This window comes from Centruroides vittatus, unplaced genomic scaffold (genome assembly GCF_030686945.1).
Source record: "Centruroides vittatus isolate TY-2023 unplaced genomic scaffold, ASM3068694v2 contig_2818, whole genome shotgun sequence".
Lineage (NCBI taxonomy): Eukaryota > Metazoa > Arthropoda > Arachnida > Scorpiones > Buthidae > Centruroides > Centruroides vittatus.
In genome coordinates, this window is record NW_027121792.1 from 1,399,845 (window position 1) to 1,426,242 (window position 26,398).

At 26.2% G+C, this 26,398-nt stretch overlaps 1 protein-coding gene across 1 annotated transcript in view; it reads left to right on the forward strand.

Moving 5' to 3' along the window:
- Positions 1-26,398, forward strand: part of LOC136972154 (ankyrin-2-like) — a 286,434-nt gene that overhangs the window by 155,730 nt on the left and 104,306 nt on the right. Inside the window, 5 exon segments of the mRNA XM_067266710.1 lie at positions 763-780; positions 2,702-2,926; positions 4,434-4,594; positions 13,685-13,896; positions 25,027-25,246. Coding sequence (XP_067122811.1) covers positions 763-780; positions 2,702-2,926; positions 4,434-4,594; positions 13,685-13,896; positions 25,027-25,246 — 836 coding nt within the window.

The following is a 26,398-nucleotide window of genomic DNA, read 5'->3' on the forward strand; positions in this document are numbered from 1 at the left end:
ATTAATATGTAACATTGAATAAATTAATTTGATAAAAACAGTACTTTATCACATTTACTATTTTATTTTACACTAATCTTAGATTTCATGTAGCATTTTAGAATCTTAATCATGTAGGGTTAATATTTTTATTAAACTTCTGTGAAAATCAAAATAATAAATTACAATTTACTATTCTCTGAAAAAATTTTTATTATTCAATTTTTAGCAGAATTTATATCTTGCAGGTTTTTTAAATATAAAAGTCGTCAAAAAAATTAATATTAAATAGCAATTTATTTTGAATAAATTGTTATTTTATACTTTTATGTTTTAAGATTTTTAAAGTTATAATGAAACTTTAAAAAAAATATGTTGCAACTATGTTACTTTTTACATATAATGGAATTCAAGACATTTTAAATATAAGGAATGTCACTTAATATGCATTTTGATAATTGTTTGTAAACAAATTAATAGCATGGTTTAATTAATACTAAATATAATAATAAATATATTATGAAATAAAAATAATTGCTTTTAAATTTAAGAAATTATATTTATTTACAATTGCATGATTTCTTAATCAGATAAAAATTTTATAATAGCTTAAGTTCTACAATCACAAATAATTTAATCTAATATTAAATCTGCATGATAAATAATAAACTATTTAACTGTCAAAACCATAGTTTTATGTACCTGATCCCAGTGATTACCTGTTTATCATTAACATGTATCTTTCTACTTTTGCTGCCTTGTTCCACCTATGGACCTTTGTAGGAAGTTAAAGTGGAAGACGTAAGTTTCTCTGTTGCTTGTAAATATCTTTATAAATTGTTGCTTGTGTTGTCTCTTAGTGCAGCTGTGAATTATTTTTCTGTGTAAAATCTGCTTGAATCAGTTATGCTAATTTGTAGATTAGTTCTGTATTAATGTGTTTAGATTAGTAGATTATTTTATTATTATGTTTTGAAAATATTATTATATATTTATATGATCTTATCAACTTAAATAAAACAATATAATATGTAGCAGAACTATATAAAATGTATTTTTTAATAAATAAAATGAAAAAATTAAAAATATTTTCTAACAAACTTTTTCAGATAAAAATGCAGTCAGCAACATAAATACAAATTATTTATGTTACCTTTTAGAAATATTTATCTTTTATTTTATTAAATTTTTAATTAATAAACATTACAGTTATCATGATATTAGGTGTGAGTATTGCAATCTAACTTCACAATTAATCCTGTTTTTTGGAGAAATAAATTTCAAAGTTGTTTGAATATGCATTTTATACATAAAATGAATTTGTGTGTTTTTTTATGTATTTGCATAAATATATATATATGTATACAGGCAATTTCATTACTCTTCAATTCTTAAAAAATATTTAAGGCATACAGAGTAGTAAAAAGCTATTTAACTTAAAGATGATTCTGTATTCTCAGTAAGTTTTTTTATATTAAATATTTCATTAATCTTTTGTCAAACAAATGTCATCTATTATTCAAACAGTTATTCTTTTATAATTGTTCTGTTTTCTTTTATAAATGTATAATTAATAAACATTTACATTTTTAATATGATTGTTTTAAATTTTTTTCAGTTTAATGCAATAATATGAGTGAGCTCTGAAAAAAAATTTATTTGAGAATTTGTGAAGTATCATAATTTCATATTTCACATCTACATCAATACATATTTTACAGAAAATTGATAAAACAGAAGTAAACCTTTGCATAGCTCACATCCTACATAGTTGTCCCATCACCCATCACTAATATTTTTATCCAAAAGCAACTCTCTCTCTGTCATACTAGCTGAACTTATCTAGCCATGCTAGCTTGAATCAAAAATTTTTAACTCTACTTGCTATTTGCCTACTCCTTTACCTACAATATGTAGACAATGTCTTAAAGTTGCAGTTAGTATCAGTTGCAGTACCTAAGACAGGTTATACATCTGCAAAATTCAAATACGTTGTTAATCACATAAAAAGAACAATTTTTCCACTAAACACTCTGTGCACAAAATAAAGATCTTACTTAAATACAACCTACAATACTATTCTTGGGGTTACTGTAATTAGCTATTACAGGCACATTCAGCAAATTTGGGTTTATCATCCCATTGGCCCCCTATCCTACATTGCATATGCTTTTATGTTATGATAGAGATGAAGTGAACTTTCTGGAAAAATTGGGGGTATATCATAATTATATAACACTATCTCTTGGAGCTACTGCTAGAATGCTTCAATGATTAAGTAATTAATTGGATGATTATACAATTTTGGTTAATCATTCATCATTTATTGGATAACTTGATAATTGTTTTATTCTTAATTGCAAACAACTTTGAATATGTAATTTATGTATTGGTGCTTTAAAGATGATATCAGTTCATTGACTGGCTTAAATAATTAAAATATTTCTTGAAAATAATTAAAAATAATTTTCAAAATTTTTTATGTTGTAATATTATATCAACTAATAAATAGATCAGAGTGAATCATTAAAGAAATTTTATTCTTCATATATTTTAAGAACATAAATAATTTATAGATAAATTATTTAGTTGTTTGAATTTAAAAAATTGAATAATAATTTTAAAAAATAGAAATTGTTCTGCTTACATATTAATAAATTCATTTATAAACCTGTAACAGAATTTCATTATTATAATTCTATAAATTTTTTTACCTTTACAGTTTTCTAGTTAGTTTCATGGTTGATGCAAGAGGAGGGGCTATGAGAGGTTGCAGACATTCAGGTGTACGAGTGATTATCCCTCCAAGAAAAGCTCCTATGCCAATGCGTATTACTTGTCGTTACTTAAGAAGAGAAAAGTTGGCGCATCCTCCACCTCTGATGGAAGGTGAAGCATGTGCTTCTCGTATTTTGGAAGTTGGTCCAGCTAGTGCAAAATTTTTAGGGTAAGGATTTTAAGACTGTTCAAATTTTTACTTATATTTGTTTTATTTCCTTTTAATACTTGTTATAAAAATGAAGACTGAATAACATAATTTGTTGACATTGTAATTGTATATATTATGTGATATCTCTTTGGGAATGCACTTCTTCAAATAATATTCTACAAAAAAGAATTCATAATGCATTCCAGAAATAGAATTTTTTCAAGCTTTCATATTGCAATGGTAAATACTTGAGGAATGCTTCTGAATGAAGTCTTAAACATTTGTGCGTGATTGAAATACTCTACTGGGAAGAGGAATAACTTTTTAATTAGCAATTTAAAAATTCCAATTTATTACAACCTTATTCATTAGGCTAATTAATTCATTCTAAACAAACATTATGTCTATGCTAAAATTTTAAGTTCAATAAAAATTGTGTAAGGGAGCCTCACAACTACATTATCCAAAGAAATAACATCCAAACACAATTTCCAGCAAACAAGTAAAAAAATTATTACTGGTCAGACGTTTTCAGCCACAGTTTATCGGCCCTGATCAGAAACAAATACGAAAAACAGTTTTATCAATCAAATATTGCCGCGTTCTAATTTTTTAAAACTTTCTAAAACATGTTCAAACAAGACTGTGATGTACAGTTTACATCATAAATAAAATAAGCAACTTTTTACAATATATAATATTAAAAATGAAATTGCCATAAAATTAAATTTTATTAATAATCTAAATAATATTTCCAGGCTTGTGGTGCTGGAATGCAATTCTCATTCTTGTCAGCTCTGTAATTACTGCATTATCACTATTATCTAAAATCCTAAATCTCTACACTAGCCTTATAAATGTTGTATATTATGTATCAAATCAGAGTGTCAAGTAGTGAAAAATATTTTGGCCAGAAATGTAATATAACTCTTTAATAGCTTATGTTACAAATTGCTCAAAAGATCTGTACTTTATGAAGAGTGAAAGCTCCAGAATAAAGTTATACCCATTAAGACTGGATATTTTTGTCTAGTTTAATTTGTCTTAATAAAAAGAATATTATGTAGTTATAAAATTATGATTCTTATTTAAAGTAATCTTAGCTATATAACATGTTTATTACAATGTGTATTCATTTTTTCTGATTGATGGAAAGCATGATATAAGCTGACAAAATTTATCAGGTGAAGATAACCTAAGTGAAGGTCAAAAGTATTTACGATTAAATAGTTTTTGGTAACCAGAACTTTAGTAATTTGTTTTATTATTATTAAATGTTAGTATTATTTTTAACATTACAGAATCAAATATTTAAGATTGGATGAGTAAAATGTTGCAAAAATCCTGTTAAAGAAAAGAATGAGAATATTAATTGGAAATGACATAATATGATTTGTTAGCAACAAACTTATAAATTTTTATGTAAATAAATTTAATTAAATTTCAATTAATTTATAATTAATAAAAAGTGCTTGTTGTTGCAGACTGATTACAAATTTTTAAATTTAAAATTACTTCTTTCTAGACCAGTTATAATAGAGATTCCACATTTTGCCTCACTAAGAGGAAGAGAAAGAGAAATAACTATTTTACGAAGTGACAATGGAGAGACTTGGAGAGAGCATACACTGGAAGCCACTGAAGATGCTGTTCATGACGTTCTTAATGAAAGTTTCGAAGGAGAAGGTATATATTTATTTCTGATCATTTAAGCAAAGATGTGTTTTTTATGAAATTGAAGTATAACTTTTCCTCCTCCTAAAGATGTTATAGAATTTTATAATAATTTAATAGTTGACAATACAGAATCTAAATTAAAAACTGTTTATTTTTCATTATGCTGTTATTAGTTGTACTTAGCAAAAAATTTACTATTAAAAATTCTTGTTTAATTAAAAATAAATAGGGAAATTAAAAAAGAAAATAAATTTGTTTACATAAAATTTATTAATATAAGACATAAAAATTCTCAATACACACATTTTTTGTGTAAATACCTTCACAGTTAGGTATTCATTTCTGCATGCAAATTAAGTTAATGACATTTAATCAAACATAGTTTTTAATTTCTTTCTCATCTATCTATAAGGCTTCTTCACTTAAGTACCATTTTACTTGAAAGAAATGACATCAGTTCTCTTGATTAAAATTTAATTTGCAGTTATCTTTTTATTAATACCATAAAATTAAAAAGTAATTGGAAATCAATAGAAGAATGAGAGCTGGAGAAGTTATTTTCAGAAGAATTTTTGTACTGGACAGGGGTAAGTTTAATACCAGGAATAGCATAGAGGAATACCACTATGACAAGAGTAAAATTGGGAATGTTTTGGTCTCTAATTCATTTAAATAAAATTAAACAGTAAAATAGATGCAATAGGCTAATCTACATCAAGTAAGCTGTAAACTGATGTATAAAATGTAAATGAACTTTATATACAAGTACCTTAACAAATTGAAAATAGATTTTATCTTAGCCTATTATTTACAGTACCTAGAGATGTTTTTATTGTAATCAGTATTAAAATAATTATCTGCATTATGACAACTCATTACATATATTTATCCAATTACTTTGAGTTTTGTGTTCTATTTGAATTTATGTTTCATCTTCAGAACCTGATGACAGTCTTTGAATAAGGTTGAAAACATTAGCTTGACATTACAAAATTTTTCTTTTCTACTGGATTAATGTATAGTTTGATGTTTTTATTATCTACATTATTTTAAACACACATGGAAATTAATTCTCTTTGTATGTATTATATTTTTCTATGCAAAATAATTTTATATGAGAGGGCATTTTTATTAATTTAATTATGATGATTTAGATAAATTTCAGAAAGGAATAAAATTTTTATTAACAAAAAATTAATTATTCATATATTTAAGATAGCCTATAATTTTATTTTTATAATTACATATAAATATAATATAGTATATTGCTTTGAAAAATATTTAGTTTAAGTTGAATAAAATAACATTTCTTTTTAAATAATGGCAATAAAAATGACATATTATAAAAGTTGATATGATTTCATTTTTTAAACATGTTTGAATATATGTTAATATAAATGCTTTAATTCCATCATATTTAATATTACCTGAAGACTAGACTTTTTTTTAATATCAAAGTTTATGATAAACAAAGAGAATAGAAAATTTTAATATTTTTAAAATTTGTGTACGGCAGATCATCTTATGCAAGAATTGTATTCTAAGTGAGTTATGCATATTTTAAATTTTACTTATATGAATAAAATTTTGCCATTTAAACTAATGGTAATTCTGCTTGCATAAAGGAAGAATGAATGAATGTTATTAAAAAAAAAGTCAGTTTAAATAGATGAAATAAAGACAAATCCTTACATTTAATGTAGCTTTAGTTCAGTAGCTATATGTTTAAAAATTTTAGTTTGTAAATTAGTGATGGGACAATGCTAAAATTTCTCTCAATTCTGATTTCAATTACGATTATGCTGAAAACTCCCAATTCCAATTCTTTTGAATACTTTTTAAAGTTCAGTTTAGTTTAGAAAAGTTAATGATCTACATTATGAGCATGGTTCATTCATTAATTAATAAACATCAAGTTAAGAATGGAAAATGATTGGAAAATCCAAAATCAATCTTTCAAAAGAAATCCAAAAATTCTATATGTGGATATGCATGCGTTTATTGTGTACTACAAAATAAATTTGTAATCTCATGTCAGATAAAGTATTGAAACACTACCCCCAAAAAAATTACATCTAATTTCCTTTTACTCAAAGAACTCTTCCATCATGTTATTTGGGTTTGCCATCTTTGGAAACTGGCTTTGCTGACTGATGCAATGATGGGGGGAGGTAAATGAAAAGATACACTCCTTATTTTTTATGCTTCATTAAAGCATAAGAAAAAGTATGATGGAATTAAAGCATTTACAAGACAATGCTTTAATTCCATCATTTTTAACATTAAATGAGATTTGGCAAATGATGCAACAAGCTATACAAATACCATCATCACAACTTAATCAATTTTTGAATTCATTCACTTGAGCCAGATTTTTATAAATGTACAATTGCATGAACTTTTCTTTGAGGTGAAGAAGAATCAGACAAATATTTAGACTTGCTCCTCTTAAAAAATCAATTTTTAAAACAAAACGGCAGTAGACTTAGCGCAAACAAGTATCTTCACTTAGAATTGCAAGAATTGCATTTGAAAATTTAACATACTACAACATCATCTGTGAATCATATCATAAACTTTCATAATTATAATGAGAAAGTTATTTTATCATTATAAGTAAACTTACTGAATATTAAAAATAATTTTATATAATATTTTTTCAATTAAAATATAATTTTGTTTATAATTTAAACTGTTTTGCCGACACTTAAATATTTTTGCCAACCACCAACCTTGATTTAAAATTGCCAGTCAATCCAGCCCAATGATGGACAGGAGATTGGGTGACATTAGGTTGCCACCTGGCAACCCTAATGTTATCCCGTCTCCTCTAAAATGGGGACAATTAATATTGACAAAATGCCTACATGAAAGAAAAGTTGCTGTGACAAACATCACCTCATCTATGGAGGATTGCATATTCTCTAATTTGTCAACATGAAAGTTTCCAATAAACTAATAATTAATTTTTTTTATTAAACATGGAAGAATCACTTTAAGAATCAGAAATTAAGACAAGATTTGCTTGATTCCTATTCTGATTACTGGAAAATGCTTGATTTTTCTAATTCTTTATTCCAAGTTCAATTACTCATCCCATCAATATTGTAAATACAGTATAAATGTTTCTGTGAATTACAAATAAAACTTTGTTAAAGAAAGTTTTCTGTTGACATAAGTCAACAGAAGTGAAGGCAAAAATTATTAGTGGAGGCAAAAATTTTCTTTGAAGTTGGTACACCAAGAAAACAATTGAAACATTTAACTATTTTTGAAGATAATTGTTCCCATTTATTTTCAAATGGTCAGTGTCTCTCAAATGATACGACATATGTAAATGTCATCATTAATGGCCAATGAAAGTAACTACTGTACATGCATGTACAGTACTTTTGAATCAACATATTTTGAATAATGTGTTTTGATTTTTTTATTGTATTATTGTACAATGTTGTATTTTAAGTGATATGATTTGAAAACCCATTGTAATTCAGTAAAAATACTGACTTTTCAAGAAATTTAAATAAACAACTTAGTCTCCCAAGTTATATGCAGCATGGTGGTCAATCCACAAAAATATATGAGTAAAATATGTTTTGAGAATGATTATTAATTAGTAAGGTGTAGATGTGATCAGAGTTGAGTAAAACTTTCAACATAACAGAAAATTCAGAAAAATTAATTAAACTAGTGTCTCACAGTTCACTATGAATTTCTTGTATTAGTAACTGAGAATGAAAGTTACCAGCTAGATATTATTTTAAAATATCGTTAATTTTTATATTAATAGATTATTGATAAGGAAATGATTCAAAATATTTTTTCAGACGAATTCATAGCTGCCAAGTAAAGTAAACACACTTCAGCAACCTTAAAACAGCAAAAATTTTTAATAACTATAAAGTTTTTGATCGTTTTTAACAATCTTCATCAAGTAGAATATATAATGGAATGCCAACATTCTAGAACACAAATTTTTAAAACATAGCGAAAGGACTGTTAATCAATCATAAAAAAAGAACACAACTACAAACTAATTTAAAAATAAACCAAAAATAATAAGACAAATAATAATGTTAAAAATAAAGTAAAATCAATACTAAACATAAACATATATGACTACAATATATACAAATAAAGAAAATAAATAAGGTATTCTTGAAACCGTGTTTTCTTATATGTTGAGCATCAAACACAAGACCGTGTTATTTATTAAACACTTGGCACTTTTCCACTTCTATTAGTTGAGACGAGATTTTATTTCACTCGTTTCGGGCATTTCGCCCCTCTTCAGTCAACTAATAAAACAATATACAACATTTCAAGTAATATAACACACACTAACAGATACCACAAAAATTAATTTAAAACGTACCGTTGGTTCCTCGAACTCAAGGGTGCGCGTGCATAGCACAATTTGGACCTCAAAGTTACAGCAACAAATGTAAATGTTCTACGTACGGCTAATTAAATTGTAAAATTTCTTTTAAAATATATAAACATACAGGCTTATTTTATACATATTGGTATATTAAACATATTCGGTATCTTACTTTTTTAAAATCGAACGCAATAGATCTTTAATCTTCTTTTTACTAACTTTTTTCTTTTCTTCATTGGTGTTTTATCTTGACATAAAGCAATAAACGTTTGGACCTGGTGTTAACTAAAAAACTCACTTTTCGTCTAGTACTGGCTCATTATTACGCAGTTGTTTGTTGACCATTTGCATATTCTGCTGGTTATGACGATCTGAATTTACATAATTAACTGTATAGCCAAAAGTAGCCAAGTTAGGCTGGATCTGTTGCTTATTTTTTATATGATTATAATATTCTTAACCAATTCTTGTTTATATTTATGCTTAAATTTTTATTTATAGAATTACTGGACTTTATGATGGCCACGCTCTCTTTAAATTTTCTATTATAAGCGTATTTTTCTTTATATAAAATTTTTGTACCATCTTGATCTATATTACAATTATTAAGTAGGCAATGATCATGAAAAACAGAGTTTACTCGATTGTATCTTAAGTCGGCGACATGTTCCTTTAATCTGATATTTAACTTACGTTTCGTTTCTCCAATATAAATACTATTATTCTTACAAGTACACGGAATTTCGTAAACGACATTCTTTGTTTCTTTCGCTTCTGTTCTAGTTTGCTGTATACTCTTTTTATTTTTTAGCCGGGATTTAAGTTTCTCATATTTAGGTGCGAGTTTTATGTCTACCTTTCTTAATTCTTTATTAATTTCTTCATATAATCCTTTTACATATGGAAAACTAATATATCTTATTCCTGAGCCTTGTTTTTCTATTCTTTGTTTGTCGTTTCTATTTGTTTTATCATTTATTTCTTTTTCCCATTTTGTAATTATATAGTTTGGGTATCCATTTAATACAAATTTATTTTTTAATTCTTTTATATATTTAGACATATTACTTAACTTACTGGTTCTATTTTTAATTTTTTCATATTCCATTGCAAAGACGTTATATTTGATATATAAAGGTATATTAGAGTTATATTTGATAGTCGTACTGATAGTGCAAGGCTTTTTAAAAGGTTCAAATTCGATACTATTTCTATTCCTTGTAATCCTAACGTCCAAGTAGTTAATGCTATTATTAATACTGTCTTCTTCTTCTGTTTTAAACTGAATTATTTATAAGGACTTCTATCTGGTTGATTGTAATTTCAGAAGTATTGTACATAATCAGAATATCGTCAACATATCGCTTGTAAAATTTTATACCTTGAATTTTATTAATTATTTCATCTATATCAATCATTACTAATTCAGCAAGTTTAGGTCCTATAACTGATCCCATACTAATACCTTCATTTTGGGTGTAATAATTACCTTCTATTTCAAAGTAATTACTCATGTACGAAAACTCTATTAGTTGGGTGATCTCTGGTGTTATGTTAAGTTTTTTTAATTTTTCTTCAATTATGTCCCATGTTATGGAGGGATACATTTCAATTATGTCTAAACTAGCCATTTTAAAAGTGCTTTCTATCTTCATATCTTTTAGATCTGTTAAAAGCTCATCAGTATTAGATATGGCAAAATTAGAATTTTGGTAAGACTTAAGTTCTTGCTTTAGAAATTTTTCAAGGTTATATAACGTTGAATATTTGAAATCCACTATGGGTCGAACCTGTTCGCCATCTTTGTGAGTCTTAAGTTGAATATTAATTTTTGGTGTGCGATCATTCTGATCGTTTAGGATAAATTCTTTTTCAGCTTTTGTTAATTTATTCATTTTATGTAATCTTGTGACTCTACTTTTTAGCTCTTTATATATAATATCTTTTGGGTCTATCGGGAGTTGCCTAAACTGTTTACCTTCGACTAATTCACATTTCTTATTTTTTACCCAATCAGCATATACAATAATAACTTGTTTCGATTTATCTGCTTTAATTATCTCTAGTCCATTATCAACCAGGAATGTTTGTACTTTGCTAATGTTATTTTTATATTTATAATAATTTTTGTCTTTTATAACAGTTTTGCTTTTTTCTTTTGTTATGTATTTCTTAATTTTGCTACTAAGACTTGATTTAATAAGTTGCGATTCTGGCTCAGGAAGGTTGTTACATACTCGATCTAAGTCTGGTATAATATCAAGAACTTCCCATCTATTGGGGCCACTAAAGTCCAGGCCTGCACGAATTGTTTCAAGGATGTCCTCAGGAATTTTAACCTGTGATTTGTTTTTTACTAGAGATTCTTTCCATGCGCTAATCTCCATGTTGGGCGGATACTGAAATCGTTTTACTAATTTCTCATGTTTATTGGCTTCGTAATCGCTTAAATTTATAATCGGGTCGATTCTTTTGTTTGAGTATTTCGAATTTTTGTCGTTTGATTTTTTAAAATTGCGCTTTAATTCTCTAAGCTTTATATATTTATACTTTATGGCCGATCTTAGTATTTTCAAATTAAAATAGTTCCTATCCCTTGTCGGGATTGCTTTAGCGATGGACTTAGGAAGGGAAAGTGTTTTAAGTGTTCTCTTTTCCCTTAGATGTGTTTTTAAGTAGTTTATATCGATAATTATTTTATTAATCTCACCTTGCGTCCTGTCGATGTGCGTAGTATCCATTTTGTTAAGCTGTACGTGTGAATTTTCTCTTTCTCGATGGAATTTGCCGTTTCTATGACAAAAATTTTTATAATTTAGGTATTCTTGAAACCGTGTTTTCTTATATGTTGAGCATCAAACACAAGACCGTGTTATTTATTAAACACTTGGCACTTTTCCACTTCTATTAGTTGAGACGAGATTTTATTTCACTCGTTTCGGGCATTTCGCCCCTCTTCAGTCAACTAATAAAACAATATACAACATTTCAAGTAATATAACACACACTAACAGATACCACAAAAATTGTTTGTGGTATCTGTTAGTGGTCTTGTGTTTGATGCTCAAGAAAATAAATAAATAAAGTGAAAATTAAATGGTCCATGCCACAATCATCACAGGGTTACAAGTCCCTTGCTTTTTGAATACCCAATAAGCGAACGTAAAGTTTAAAAACTTTTAATGCAACTTGAATTCTAGGATTGAATGCTATTACAATGTTGAAATTAGCAAATTTCATTGAATGTGAGCCTGATCACAATGATGGATCATAACAGGCTTGTCATGCTCTGGAAATGGATTTTTTTATGCTTCTATTTGATACAGTTACCTTTCAATGTAGCTTTAAAAATTTTCAGGGTTCTCATATCTCTAATGTGTTTGACCCTTGCTGTCATCCTGAGAAGAGAGGCATGTTGTAGCAATGGAAACACATCTTCATCTGAAGTGTGAACGGAGAGGGCAGTGGTGCCGCCTTCCCATTTAAGTTTTTAAAATTCGTGTTCTTTTGTGCGCTAGCATTCCATTTTAGAATTCATTGGTTCCTGAAGGTTTCCGATGTAGGCTGAAAACATTTGAGCAGTGTTTTTTATCCTGCTGGACTGACATAAGGTTACTGAATGGTACTTTTGAAAAAATTATAGAATAATGTCTATATATGTGATGCATAGTACATTGTCCCTGAATGCCAGATAGGAAAGTTTTATTTTAATTTTTATGTCTGCAGTATAAATTTTATTACCAAAATTTTTGTGTGTTGTTCATAACTTACATAAAATTGTTTTATTCATTTAAATTTTTATAATAATCTAGAGCTGGAAAGTTTATTGATACCAAAATGTTTAACATAGTAAACTATTGACTTCTATAAAAAGATTCATTATTGTTTAATTTAAAATAATTGACAGTGTTTGTAAAAATAAAGTAAAAGTTTAATTTTGAGTACAATTTAGATAACTACAGTAAAATTTTATCTTTATTTTATATTTATATATATACTGTAATTTATTCTAATAAATAGCACAGCTTCTAGGTGAAAAATGTTTAAGACGATGCCATCTAATTGTAAGCAATAAGGTGCTACGCTAAACCAAAATTTTGATATAGAGATTGGTCTTGCTTTGATATATTAATATTTTGCTATATAGATATCGAATACTGACAAATTAATCATCGATTTCAGTGTACTAAAATATCAATATTAATATACTGGATATTGATATTCTAGATAAATACCAAATGTCAATATTGATATTTTAAACATATTAATTTTGGTTTGATATATGGTTTGTTGACTTAGAAATAGTAAGCAGACTGTCTCTGTAGGGGAAAGATAAAGCTTATTTTAAACTGAAAAAGTGCACAGTCTATTTAGTGTTGCTATGTTTATCATATATTGAAATAAAGTATGAATGCATTGAGAATTGTGTTATTGTTTGAATAACAATAAGGTGAAAAAAGTTTATGGATTTATTCCATTAATAATCATCCTGGAATAATAATTGCACCCAAAGAATAGAAAGAATAGTCTCCCTCTAATAGTAAGCACTGTCTAATAAACAGTGTAGCTGTAAACTGAAAAAAGTTATAGATAGTGTGCTGTTTATTAGAATAAATGTATCTGTTATTATTAATATTTAATATATATTAAATCATTTTTAAATATTGTATTGGAAAAAGTTTTTTTACTTATTTATTTATAATAATTAATTATTTTAGAACTGAGTGCATTAGAAGATTTAAATACTAATCGCATTACCCGAATATTAACAACGGACTTTCCGCAATATTTTGCTATCATCACACGTATCCGTCAAGAAGTACACGCAATTGGTCCAGAAGGTGGCATGGTGAGCTCGACGGTTGTACCTCAGGTACAAGCAATATTCCCAGAAGGTGCTTTGACTAAGAAGATCAAAGTTGGACTCCAGGTAATAAAACCTCTTAGCCTCCCTTCACCTGCAGCTTCTTGTGATGATCCATGCAAACTTGGCAAAATTCAAACTTATCCCTCCACTGAGACAAAATTAGTTAAGAAATCACATAATATAAAAACAGAAGAGAAACGTAATTCAAGAATTTCCTTTTCTTCGTCAGAGGAAAATGCATCTGTTTCCCAAAACAAGCAACAAAAACCAAAACTTGGATTCTTCTCTGAATTAGTCCGTCGCACTTGGCCTAAGTTGGATGTATTTTCTTACATGTGAATTATATTTATTGAAAACTGTTTTTATTTTATTATTATTATTTCAATAAATTATTTTTAAATTAAATTATATTTTGAAATGAGGCAGATTAGTAGGGGTGCTCAACTGTTTTTGAAATTGAAACATTTTTTGTTGGTTTAGTAAAGAAATTTTATTATTTTTTCTTTAAAATTACTTCAGTAGTTAAAATCTTTTAAATGATATCATATGATTATGATATATTAATATTATGTCAGAAATTCAATATATCATAATGATATGTATTCAGTTATAATAAACTTTTAATCATTTTAAATAGGCAGTATTAAAATTTGAATCTACAAAGTTTTTATAGTTTATTTAACATTAGCATTTATATGTATTTAACATTTAGTATATATTACGTATACAAGACTGCTTTATGTATTACTTTCAAAATTTTTAAAACTTCCAAATTCAAGTAATTTTGAAAACATAACTATTTATATACTCTATTCAAATTTTGTAGTGCTAAATAATTAATTATTTTGAATTATTTATAACAATATCTTAAACCAAAAAAAGTTGTTTATTTTTGAATTATTGATAGTTTGAATTTTATTAGAATTTATTGATAGTTTGAAATAATACTGATATACATATAAATATTGAAGCCTAATGTTTAAATAATTTTTGAAAGGAATGATAAAGTATGATTATTTCTAAAAACAAACAAAATGCTATGAAAATTGTATAAGAGTTTTGTTTTTCTTACTAATTTAACTTTTATTAATTTAAAGGAAAACATTAACTTTTTGAGTATTTATTTATTTATTCTCTGATTTAAATTATTTATTATTACATCTTTTATGTTATGCAATATTGAGCTTATGAATGGTTTTTATCAAAATAATAATAATAATTAATATATTATTTCTTCATGATAAGAAGTTGTTTATCATGAACTTTTTTATCGTGAAGAAATGAGTTGCACATTAGTAATTGTCAGTTTAATTAATTAAACTGAAAATTACTAATCTATTGATATTTATGTTAAATTTAAGTTTTTATTAAATATAAAATCAGAATAGATAATGCTTATGTACCACTTACATGCATCTTTATTTAGATAATTTGTTGCTTTTATATATAAACACAAATTTTTCTTCCTGAATTACAAAGGCTGCTGGGCAGCAAATTCATTAACCATTAGTCAGTCTCCTTTCTAGGGCCAGACTTTTAACAGCAAAATAGGATCTCCATTGCTCAATAGTGTCCATAAACTCAATTTTTGGCCTTCCTTTTCTAGTATTTCCTTCCCTCCATACATCCTTCTAGTATTGTATTAATCCAGTCAGAATGTCAAATCATACAGACAATCATATTGATTCTTCTCTTATTAATACAGACACTTCTTAATTAACAACAAAATTCCATTTGTATGACTAAATTGTTAAGTCAATTGGTCAATAAACAGGAAGCTTAATTGTTTTATTTATTTTTGATAAAGAAATGGTCTAAAGGAAACTCCCACTTGATAATTCTGTTTTAATTTGCATCTCTTACATATTACAGAATATAAAAATATAATCAGCAAAAATTATTAAAATGTTGTACTAAAAAAAGTAAAGTTCATTCATTTAAAAAACACCATTCAGATTAATATTTTAGTCATTGAATCCTTGAAAAGATGGTAATGGTTTCAGATTATATGTAATCATCAGAATTATCAGTAGGGTTATCAGGAGCTGAAGAGGGCTCAGATAAGGGAGATGACTGTGAACAAATGGAAGTACTTGTATTTGTAGAGGTAGGCATTTTGGATGTAGCTTTTGAGGAAGAAGAAGAAGAGGATAATGTAGCTTTCCTCCTCCACTTCTTCTTAGTGCTGCTGCATTCCAACTCTGTTGCCCTTCCTTCAATTCTTGGTGCTTCCTCCAGGCAAAGTCACGTCCTTTTTTGCTGACATCTTGTGCTATGGGAGTGCACAAATTTATAAATAAAATATATAGTCTTGGAGATTGCAAATGTTTAGTGTAGTAAATACTGACTGACTGCAGTAACAAGAGACTACAAAACAGGATTCCCAAGACTCAGTCTGCAAAAGGGATTTACTATACTGGAGAGCTGGTTGTAAGTCCAAGCAATTGTTAAACAAGTAGGTCATTAAATGAGGAGTGACTGTATGTTTTTGGATGTATATTTTTCACCAGTTAATTTGAGAACATCCTCATTTTTTTGTATTGTCTCCCCATGATATTTACCATTCAATCAACATTACATCTCAAAAGTCTGAAGTCTTGATTTCTCAGACCTCAAAGTCAAGGTCTCAGATGTGTAGGTTGCCACTTTTTTCAAACTTGTTTCTAGAAAATATTTTCCTTGAGATTTAATAATTTGAAAAAAGCTTGCCAATTGTCAAGCACTATTTTTAAATTTGCATAACAAAATGTTTTAACGTATAAAATGAAATTAATTTTTAAAACTTGTCAATATGCAGGGGGTCTCTTTTTAAAAAATTTTTAAAATTCTCCAACCATTTTGCCAGTTTTAAATTTTATTTGCCACTTCAAATTATTTATTGTCACCAGTTTTACTTACTAATTAATATAGATGCTGGTTGTCTTATCGATTTGGAGTCTGGAAAACAAAAGTAACATGGCAAGCTGTCACTTAGAAATGGGGATTATTTTTAAATCATTTTTAATGAATAATTTTGAATAACATATTTGGTCACAATGCTTAAACAGTATTTCACATGTTATGTCATGTCAAAATTTTTATACTGTAGTCTACTGAAAAAAGATTAAAGTGAAACAAAGGGGTTGCCAGAAAAGTGTTTTTGGATTTTCTATCAGCTGATAAGATCTGGAAATGCTGGGTGGCATTGCATGAAAACTGCCTTCTGTTCTCAATGTCATTTCCTGCTTTCCTATCTAAACTTGTCACATGACATCAACATATCATTAGATGTGTGGTGCACAGGATTCTTATCACACAGGTGCTTGACGTTCTGCTGAAGTGTGCTTTGTGATTCAATTTTACACTGAATGTTGAAATAAATAGACTAATAAAAATATCAAAATTTGAGATTTTGGTGCTATGCAGTGCAACCCCTGAATGTGTGCTGTAAAGATCACTACAAAGCAAGCTTATTTAACAAAGAGAGTTCTTTAAATGAATGAGATGGCTCTCTTTATGCAGATCACTTTCCAAAATAAAATAATAAGACTCTAACGTCTAGAATAAGGATAGGAGTCTATTAACTTGATAGGAAAAATTTGGAAAAATATGACTTCTCTTGTACCTAAGCAGTATGAAATTTGTTCTTTCTGTAAACAAAGCGGATGGAGTTTGAAAACATTTGTTTTGTTTTTGTACTCACCGTAATCAGTTCGTACGTGATTGTCCTTTCTGTTTAGATAAGAGAAAAAAGAAAGCATAATTGTTCTGTATAGATAACATATTATTAACATTTGTATGTTGTAATTTGATATTATCTATAGATAATAATTATGTTTGCTTCTATTCTTTAATGAATAGAAACGTTCTAGCACAGAAACTTTTGTTTAAAGGCAGATGCACATAGGCAGCAAAGTTAAAGCATTGAGCATTAATAACAGGTTCCAATCACCCATTTTAATTGTAAAGGTCAAGGCAGTTGATGGTAGTAGTCACTGATGTTCTACTTTCATTAACTTTAAGTCACTTTAATTTTGCTATCTATATGCACCCATCTTAATTGCATATTTTTCCTAAATTTATGAAGTTAACAGAATGTCTAGTTATTATTTAAGGTGAAAATAAAATTTGCCAATATTTTTCTTAATGTGTATCATTTCCCAAAATAAGTTTTGTTTACATCTTTGGAGTTAGCATAAAAATATCATTTTAAAAATTTAAAGTGTAATCCTGCAAGAGGGTAGTTTTAATGTATTCCCCCTTACAGCATCAAATTTTACACAAATTTGGAATATTAATTGTATTTTGAACAGATATTAAAGTTTAAATATAAGACAAATTATTTGAATATTTGAAATTAGAATCTGTTTAAAATAATTTTAATAAGTCTGACCCCCGACCTCACTCAAGATATGATATATGATCCCCTATATCTCCTTACACTTTTTTTTGGGTTCGGTGATCTCAAAATATCGAGATTTGCAAAAAACCCAGAGGGCAAAATTTACTATAATTCCAATACTTTCCCATGTTATATACATAACAAGCCAGGAAAGTAAAAGCTTATTTGTGAGTTAATAATGATCAGCAAGCCTCCTACATACACCTGGAAAATCATTGTTAAGTGAATATTTTATTTCATATAAGTTCAGTGTTAAAAATTGAGATTATATTTTTGGAGATACAATTTTAATTATACAATACCACAGAGAGATGGCCAACAAAAAAATATGGCATTCTGCATCACTTCAAACAGTCTACTTTATTGGAGAACTTGTAAAACGTTTTCCTTATATTCTATCCCAAATATATTTTAAGCCCACAAAACCTGTCATCAGAGGAACATCATAGTTGAAATACAAAACTTTGATAAACAGATAGAATGTAAGGAATATGTTTTATAAGTTGGTGGTTTTGTAATACAGGTATTCTACTCCTCACTTTACAACCTATCTGCTTAACGACCAATCTGCTTAACGACCAATCAAGTTTCGACCTGCAATTTGGGGAATCCCCTTTCTCAGCTTCAGTGTCGATCAGTGGCGAATGGTGACATGCGCACTAAGCGTACTATAATAGGCTTGCGTGTACTACAATTGTGTTATAGTACTATAATAGGCTAATAGCGTACTATAATAGTCTCTTCATGAATAAATTTGAAGTTTGTTACATAATTTGTATAATTTTACAACAATCCTATATTACCGGTGCAAGCTCCTCACTTATCGACCAATTTGCTTAACGACGTAGTCGTTCGAACAGAACTCAGTCGTAAAGTGAGGAGTACCTGTACTAAAAGTAGGGGTTGTCTGAACTGATGTTTCTAATTAGAATGATTATATAAGGCATTTTGAACAGTCATAAATAGAAAATTTACCTTTATATTATATTTGTAATTACTATTAATAAATTGGAAATTCATAAAAATAATATTAGAGTTTTCTTTCTATTTTTTATTATTATGTTTGAAAGGAAGAAAAGAAAAATTTGCAGTCATAAAAATAATGAATCTACTGTATTTGACATGTAATGATGTATACGATCTAAAATATATTTTTGAAATGGTAAAGTATAGAAAAACAAATAAATTAATTATAGATTTCAAATCACTTGGATACTTATTTATAGAAAAACAAAGTTTTTATCATTGCTAGACTATAGTTCCTCAGTATGAATTGAATCTTTTAAACATAAAAATGTAGATTTTACATTATAATATTACAGCATGATTTTGAATGCAAAAGAAGTTATTTATTGTAAAAAATTTGTAATTTTCTTATAGAATAAGAACATTTATAACAGAAAAAAAGTTTTTTTAATATTTTGATAACATTAATGAAAGTTATGAAGTTTCTAATTGAACACAAAATTTAAATTATTGATATGTTAAAGAATAACAACACAGAATATGCCAAGAATTGTAATAGAAATAGCACAAAAACTGTCTGTTGGTATTAGAAAAAATATGTAATATGAAACAAGATTCACGTGCACTTTTAACATTTTGTTAATCAATTCCATTTTGATGTAATTCTGTTCAAAACGTTGAAAACTTTTTTGTACATTAAACCTGCATCTCAAATATACTGTTCTTTTCTGAATTTTTTTTTTTTTTTTGAATATGTTAAAAGAAGCTTTTCAAACTTTGTATGCCTTCTGTGTTCTGTCTTGTTTGAAGACAACCTTAATGCAATGTTGAAACTGCTTGTGAGTTTTGTTTGATATTAAATATTTTTTTTAATGCTGATGGACGTTGTTTTTTTGCCTTTTCTATTTTGATTGATAGGATGATAAAAAAAAACTGTATTTCATTAATCTCAATATTTTTTCATAATGCTATCCTACATATAAAATGTGAGTAATAATTACCACTTAAATATGAGACAACTAGAAAAGTAATTAAGAAATTTAAGAAAAACTGATATTCCGAATGAAAATTTTCTTGGTATTTTTTAAATTTCAGCTTCATTTTAAAAAGTTTAATTTTTTTTATTTTTCAATAAAAAACTTTGAGGATTTCACTCAATATATCTACATAAATTTATCCTAAATCTATTAATAAGCATATTTTACTTTGTATAATAATTGAAAATCATCATAATTTTTTATTTATTTATTGCAATTTTTTTGTAACTCTTATATCTTTGACTTTTATTTTTTATCTAATTTACACTGTATTTTGATTAGTATAGGCACTCCCCTACTTCTGAACAGGTTAGGTTCCTAGATTTTGTCGTAAGTCAAAATGTTCAAGTTGGAAACTAACCTACTTGTACACAAAATAACCATGTATTGTCAGTGTATGATTTTTCAGTGTATTTAATAGAATACATTATGTTCATTTACCCACTTGCTACTGCTTAGTACGCGATGTTTAAAATGCAGTTTCTGTTCATCTAATGCACTTCGTTTTATAATGTCAAGTTTAGTTTCCATGGTAATAGAGCCACACTTCTTGCATTTATCTCCACTGCTAGATTTTCTGTTTCATTTTAGATGCATTTTTTGAAGTATTAATCATAAAAGTTTATAAAAATTGCAAACAATAGCAAAAAATGCCATTACTTTAGTGTTATCATCTTCAACACCACTTCATAAATGGCGATGAAACGTCAGAATTTGTATGAAAATGAAAAATGATGATATGTAATAGAAATAAATCCACATTAATTATTTATTAAAAATTTATTATTTGTTACTGGCCAAGGATTGACTTCTATACCATCATCAATGGCAAGAGAACTTCAGAATTTGTGAAATTTTTAGATGTATGATCAAATTGTTCATAAGTCTGAAAGTTTATAAGTTGAACAGTAGGGAAACTTCTGTATTTATTTTTTGTTCTTTATTGCTTTATTCATTTTATAAAAAATTAAACAGTACATATCCTCACTTTCTCAGCAGTTTACTTACAACTAAATTAAACACCAGAACACTTGCTGAGCTTACTGCAATTTAATATTCAAATACTTTCAGCCTATTCTTATAGGCCATCCTCAGGAAATTATAATTCCACTAACAAACACAAAGCTTTCGAATACTCGTGAAATTTAAAATTTTCGAAAATTTTTAAAAAAATTATTACATTAAACGGTTAAATATTAAATAAACAACAAATTACTAATACATTATATAACCAAACAAATGTAAAAATAAAATACTATATCAAAAATACATTAAATTAGTCAAAGCATAACTGCCATATCCTTTTACGGGTTTTTAACTCCCATTTCTTTTTCTATTACGTATTTCCAGGCCATTGGGAGAGCATTGGCCTCTTTTGCATTTAAGCAATTATTGTTCACTTTACTCTTATATACAGTATTTCTATTTTCTCCATACCTAACGCAATCATCAGAGAATGGACTGTCTTAACTATTCTCGCTTCATCCCATTTCACCTTCACTCCTTTTGTTTGTGCCATAACTGCCAAAACGGTGTTATTATGTCCTTTATTCCTTTACGTTTGAACAATACATATTTTTTAATTTGAAAAATATTAAATTATAGATTACTTATACATTGAAAAATGAAATTATCTTAATTTCGTGTAATTTTATTTGAGTAATTGAAAAAAACACTTTAGATCCTCATAAAAATTGATATGAAATTGTTGAGCACCTCTACTAAAATTGATTGCCAATCTGGATATGGATAAGAATGAGAATTGTATTATTGTGCTATGATATTAAACTTTAATGAATGCTTAAAATTGTTAGATTTTATTTTTTGAATTTTTTACTTGAATTTAATGCTAATATCAAATTAATGTTCTAGTTAAAAACTAAATATATTTTTTTTTAATTTAGAAATTTTCAGCAATATAGTATAGAATAATTGAGTTTTGAATTTTAACAAATTTTATTTTTTACTTATTAATTCTTAGTTGTAATTAAATCATTAAAATCTATTAAAACTGACATTTTATTGTAATATGCAATGCAAATAAATTAAATATAAAGAAAACAAAATTAGAGTATAACAAATAAATTTTACACATATCCAAAATATTAAAGAGAGATGTTATTTATTAAATAAAAAGAATGGAATTAAAAGTTTAATTTCTCATAATAGTTAATTAATGTATTTGCATGAACTGCTGTTTTACATATATTTAATTTATTTATGGGCATGTAGTGATATAATTAGAATATTTATTTTTTACCTGCTAAAATTTGCATGATGTCTGTATCGTTTTTATGTATTTAATGTACTAGATTCGATTTAAAACATATTTTCCACCAAAAGTTTGTTTCCTATTTAAAAAGCAGTTCTGCTATTGTAAATATTTTATAATCATAAAACTTGTGATTATAAGAATTTAGAATAGTAATAAGTAAATATACATTTTTATAACGGAATACTATTTAACCATATGTGCCATGCTATAAAAATTCTTATATATAGTAATAAAATTGTGTTTGTTCAGTGTTAATTCTAGTCATTTTTAAAGTCAGAGTGTACTAATTATTTTCAATTTGTATGTTCGTTCTGCTTGTTAAGTTATGACAATGAAATACATATTTCAAATAACCAAAGAATTTTTTAATTAACAAAATTTAAAAATGCCAAAATTTTGCTCAATGATGTAAAATATCAATATGAAATTTGACATATATATATATAAGAATAAGCAATTGACAGTTTTCTGAAAAGTTTGAAAAAACTTTCTTGAAGAATGTTAAGAAATAAACAATTAAGAATCTTGGTCCATATTATATTTATAATATGTAATATGGAATGAATATCTTAATATTTAACAGTGTATTTATAATGTTTTATATTAAATATGAAAATAAAAATTTATACATAATTTTATATTTTTATGGTTAATACAGTAATATATAATTTAAGAACAAAATTTTTTTTAAATTATAGAATGGCTGTATTATTTATAATAATATTGCTAATTAAAATCTTCATTTTGTTTAATTTTTATTTTCAGAAAATTCTAAATTTTATTTTATTATGAATGAATATAAATTAACTTTTCTTAAATTTATGATTTGCATTTAATTTTATAAGTTATTTTTATTTTAAATTTATTATACAAATTAAATTAAAATGAAATTTAATATTAATTTTTTTATTTCAGTGATTTCAAATATTAGATATGTTTATTAATTTATTTGATTTTATTTCATCTCATATTTTTTGTCATATAGAAAAAAAGGCCATTTTTTATTTAAAAAAAAAATTGAATTTGCATTAAATGATTATTCCAAAAATATATCTACTCTTCAAACCTAATAACCGGAGTAGTTCCTTGTCTAGAGTCGCAAACGTTTTCGATGCCCCTCCTGGGCTCTTCCTCGGGCTCTACCAAATTGGCTGTTACCGTTCGAACGGTAACGGCCAATTCGGTAGAGCCCGAGGAAGAGCCCAGGAGGGGCATCGAAAACGTTCGCGACTCTAGACAAGGAACTACTCCGGTTATTAGGTTTGAAGAGTAGATATAGTTATATTGCGGTGTGTAGAGAAATCGTATTCCAAAAATATATCATTGTTATAATAAACATATATAATTTAAAAAATAATTAAATTTGTTTTATTTTAGATTATGTTGACATCAAAAAAATTAAATTTAAAATGAAGTTTTATTTTTAGTTTAAATATTAATTAAATGTTAATTTTAAAATATAATTTCAGATAAATAAAAAGTTTTTTTAGTTAAATATATATATATAATTAAGATGTTATCAAATATTAGCTATCTCTGATTGAAGCACAAATAATAGGTTTTTTTATATTTTAAACTGCAAAATGGCCTATTTACAGAATTCAAATTTGGCACTTAAAATTTGATTAGGAATTTTGCAATTTCTATAAATACAAATAGATTTTAATATTTCTAATATAAAATTAGATTATAGATTTAAAAACTTATATAGCATATTTAAAAAAAATAAAATTTATGGAAAATTTATTAAAAATAAAAGTAATAAGACAGAATTATTTTAAAATGGAATTAATCTCATGTGCCAATATTGTTCTGAGATTTATAAAACGATTTATTTTTATTAATATACGTATAGCTAGGATATAAATGCATTTAAATAATTCATAATTTTAAATGTACTAAACTTTTAAAATTTGAAATATAATTCATTTTCTATTATACAAAAAGTTTCATTAATTCAGTTTTTCAAAAATTATAGAAAACATTTGAATATTGTTTTTATTATAAGTTTATTAATTCTGATTGTTCCATGTACTTCTGTAACATTAAAAAAAAATTCATGCCATCTATATATTTAAATTTTCATTGTATGCTTTAGAAAATTGTAGAAAAGATGTTTAAAATCTTTTCTGTACTGTAAAATTTTTGCATTTGTCTAATAAATGCTTTCTGAACTAATTTTATATATTGTCTGTCTCATTTCTGTGTTATAAATTTCAAGTAATTTAATTTTAAAATTTATGACTTACATAATATATTATTTAAGAAAGTTAATCAATATAAATTAATTTTGTAATAAGAGATGAAAATATAAATGTTATTTTAATATTGAAATAACATATTCTATTTCATAAAATGTAATAAAAATTGGCCAATACAACTTCACATTTTTCTGTTAACTATCATTTTATATTTATTGAATTGAGTTTTTATTTTTTCTTCTATTTTATTTTATTCTATTATTCTACTATTCTTAAGATTTTATTCTGATTTGCAGACAGGCCATTGTTAATATTTTGCTTTGCTGTCTGCAGGCTCAACCCATACCACCTGAACTTGTTGCCAAACTTTTGGGTAATCGTGTGGCAGTCAGTCCTATAGTAACAGTAGAGCCAAGAAGGCGAAAGTTTCATAAACCTATCACACTCACCATTCCTGTACCACAGGCTGCTACCAAAGGCATGATCAACCAATACAGTGGTGATGCACCAACTCTGAGGTTGTTATGCAGCATAACAGGTAGTACCAAGTCAGGTTTGTCTCCCCTTCTCTCTGCTTTGCTCTTTTTCTCTTCTGAGCACCCTTGATTTTTCTTTGCTGGACAGTACTCTATTTAAAACAAATCAAAAAATATCCCATTTACTATAATTAATAATTTTTAAGGTATATTGATATAATATAGGATATCCTGTAAATATCTAGATACTCTGAAAAAATTACTTGTATTTCATTCAAATATTGAAATTTTAAAAATAAAATTAAAAAATTTTATATATATAGTCTGATTATTATGAGAATTAAACATTAATATGGTGCTACCTATTAAAAAAAGATAATTTTTATTTAAATATCTTTACGAACTCTGAAAATAGATAACTAAATTTTAAAAAAGCTATTTATAATGATGCCCATTTTAAATTTTATAAAGTTTTTCACTCATATGAGAAATGAAAAATCATATTTGAAAAAAACAAAAAACTGACAAACCTGAAGATATGATATATTTACTTTATATTTATTATTACTATTAAATTAACTTTGTAGTTTCATTTCTATACATATATATAGTATCTAGATCTTTATGGAACACCCTGTATATGAAAAATATTTATTATCAAACTTAACAAAAAAATTTTTACTGCTACATTATTTTCTAGGATTTTTCATAATTTTTCTAAAATATTTATTTTATAATTTTAATTTTTTCTGTTGAAAATTATTTTTAATTTTTCCTGATAATTTATTGTTTTTAAATCACTTACACTGTTAACAACAAAATACTTTATATTTGTTTATAATAATTATAATTGAAATTATCTCAAATTTAAGCTTTTTAAAAGTAATACTATTTTTGAAGATGGTATAAACATTCACTGATTCTGCTGCATTATATAACTGGAGTCATAAATCGACTATATCATCCAAATTTAATTACTGCAATTTCCTGCATATAACCTGCACTGGTAAATACACTACATTTTCAAATTTGCCATTGAAAACATGATACTTAGATGATTTTCAGTTTATAAGATATTATTTCAAATATTCCTTTTTTATTGTTCCTTTTGTTTAATTTATATTAGCAGTTTACTACAAAATAATAATTATAAAATAAGCAATACAAGTATATTTCAAATTATATAATTGTATTGCTTACTTATAAAATAATAATTATTATATTAATTT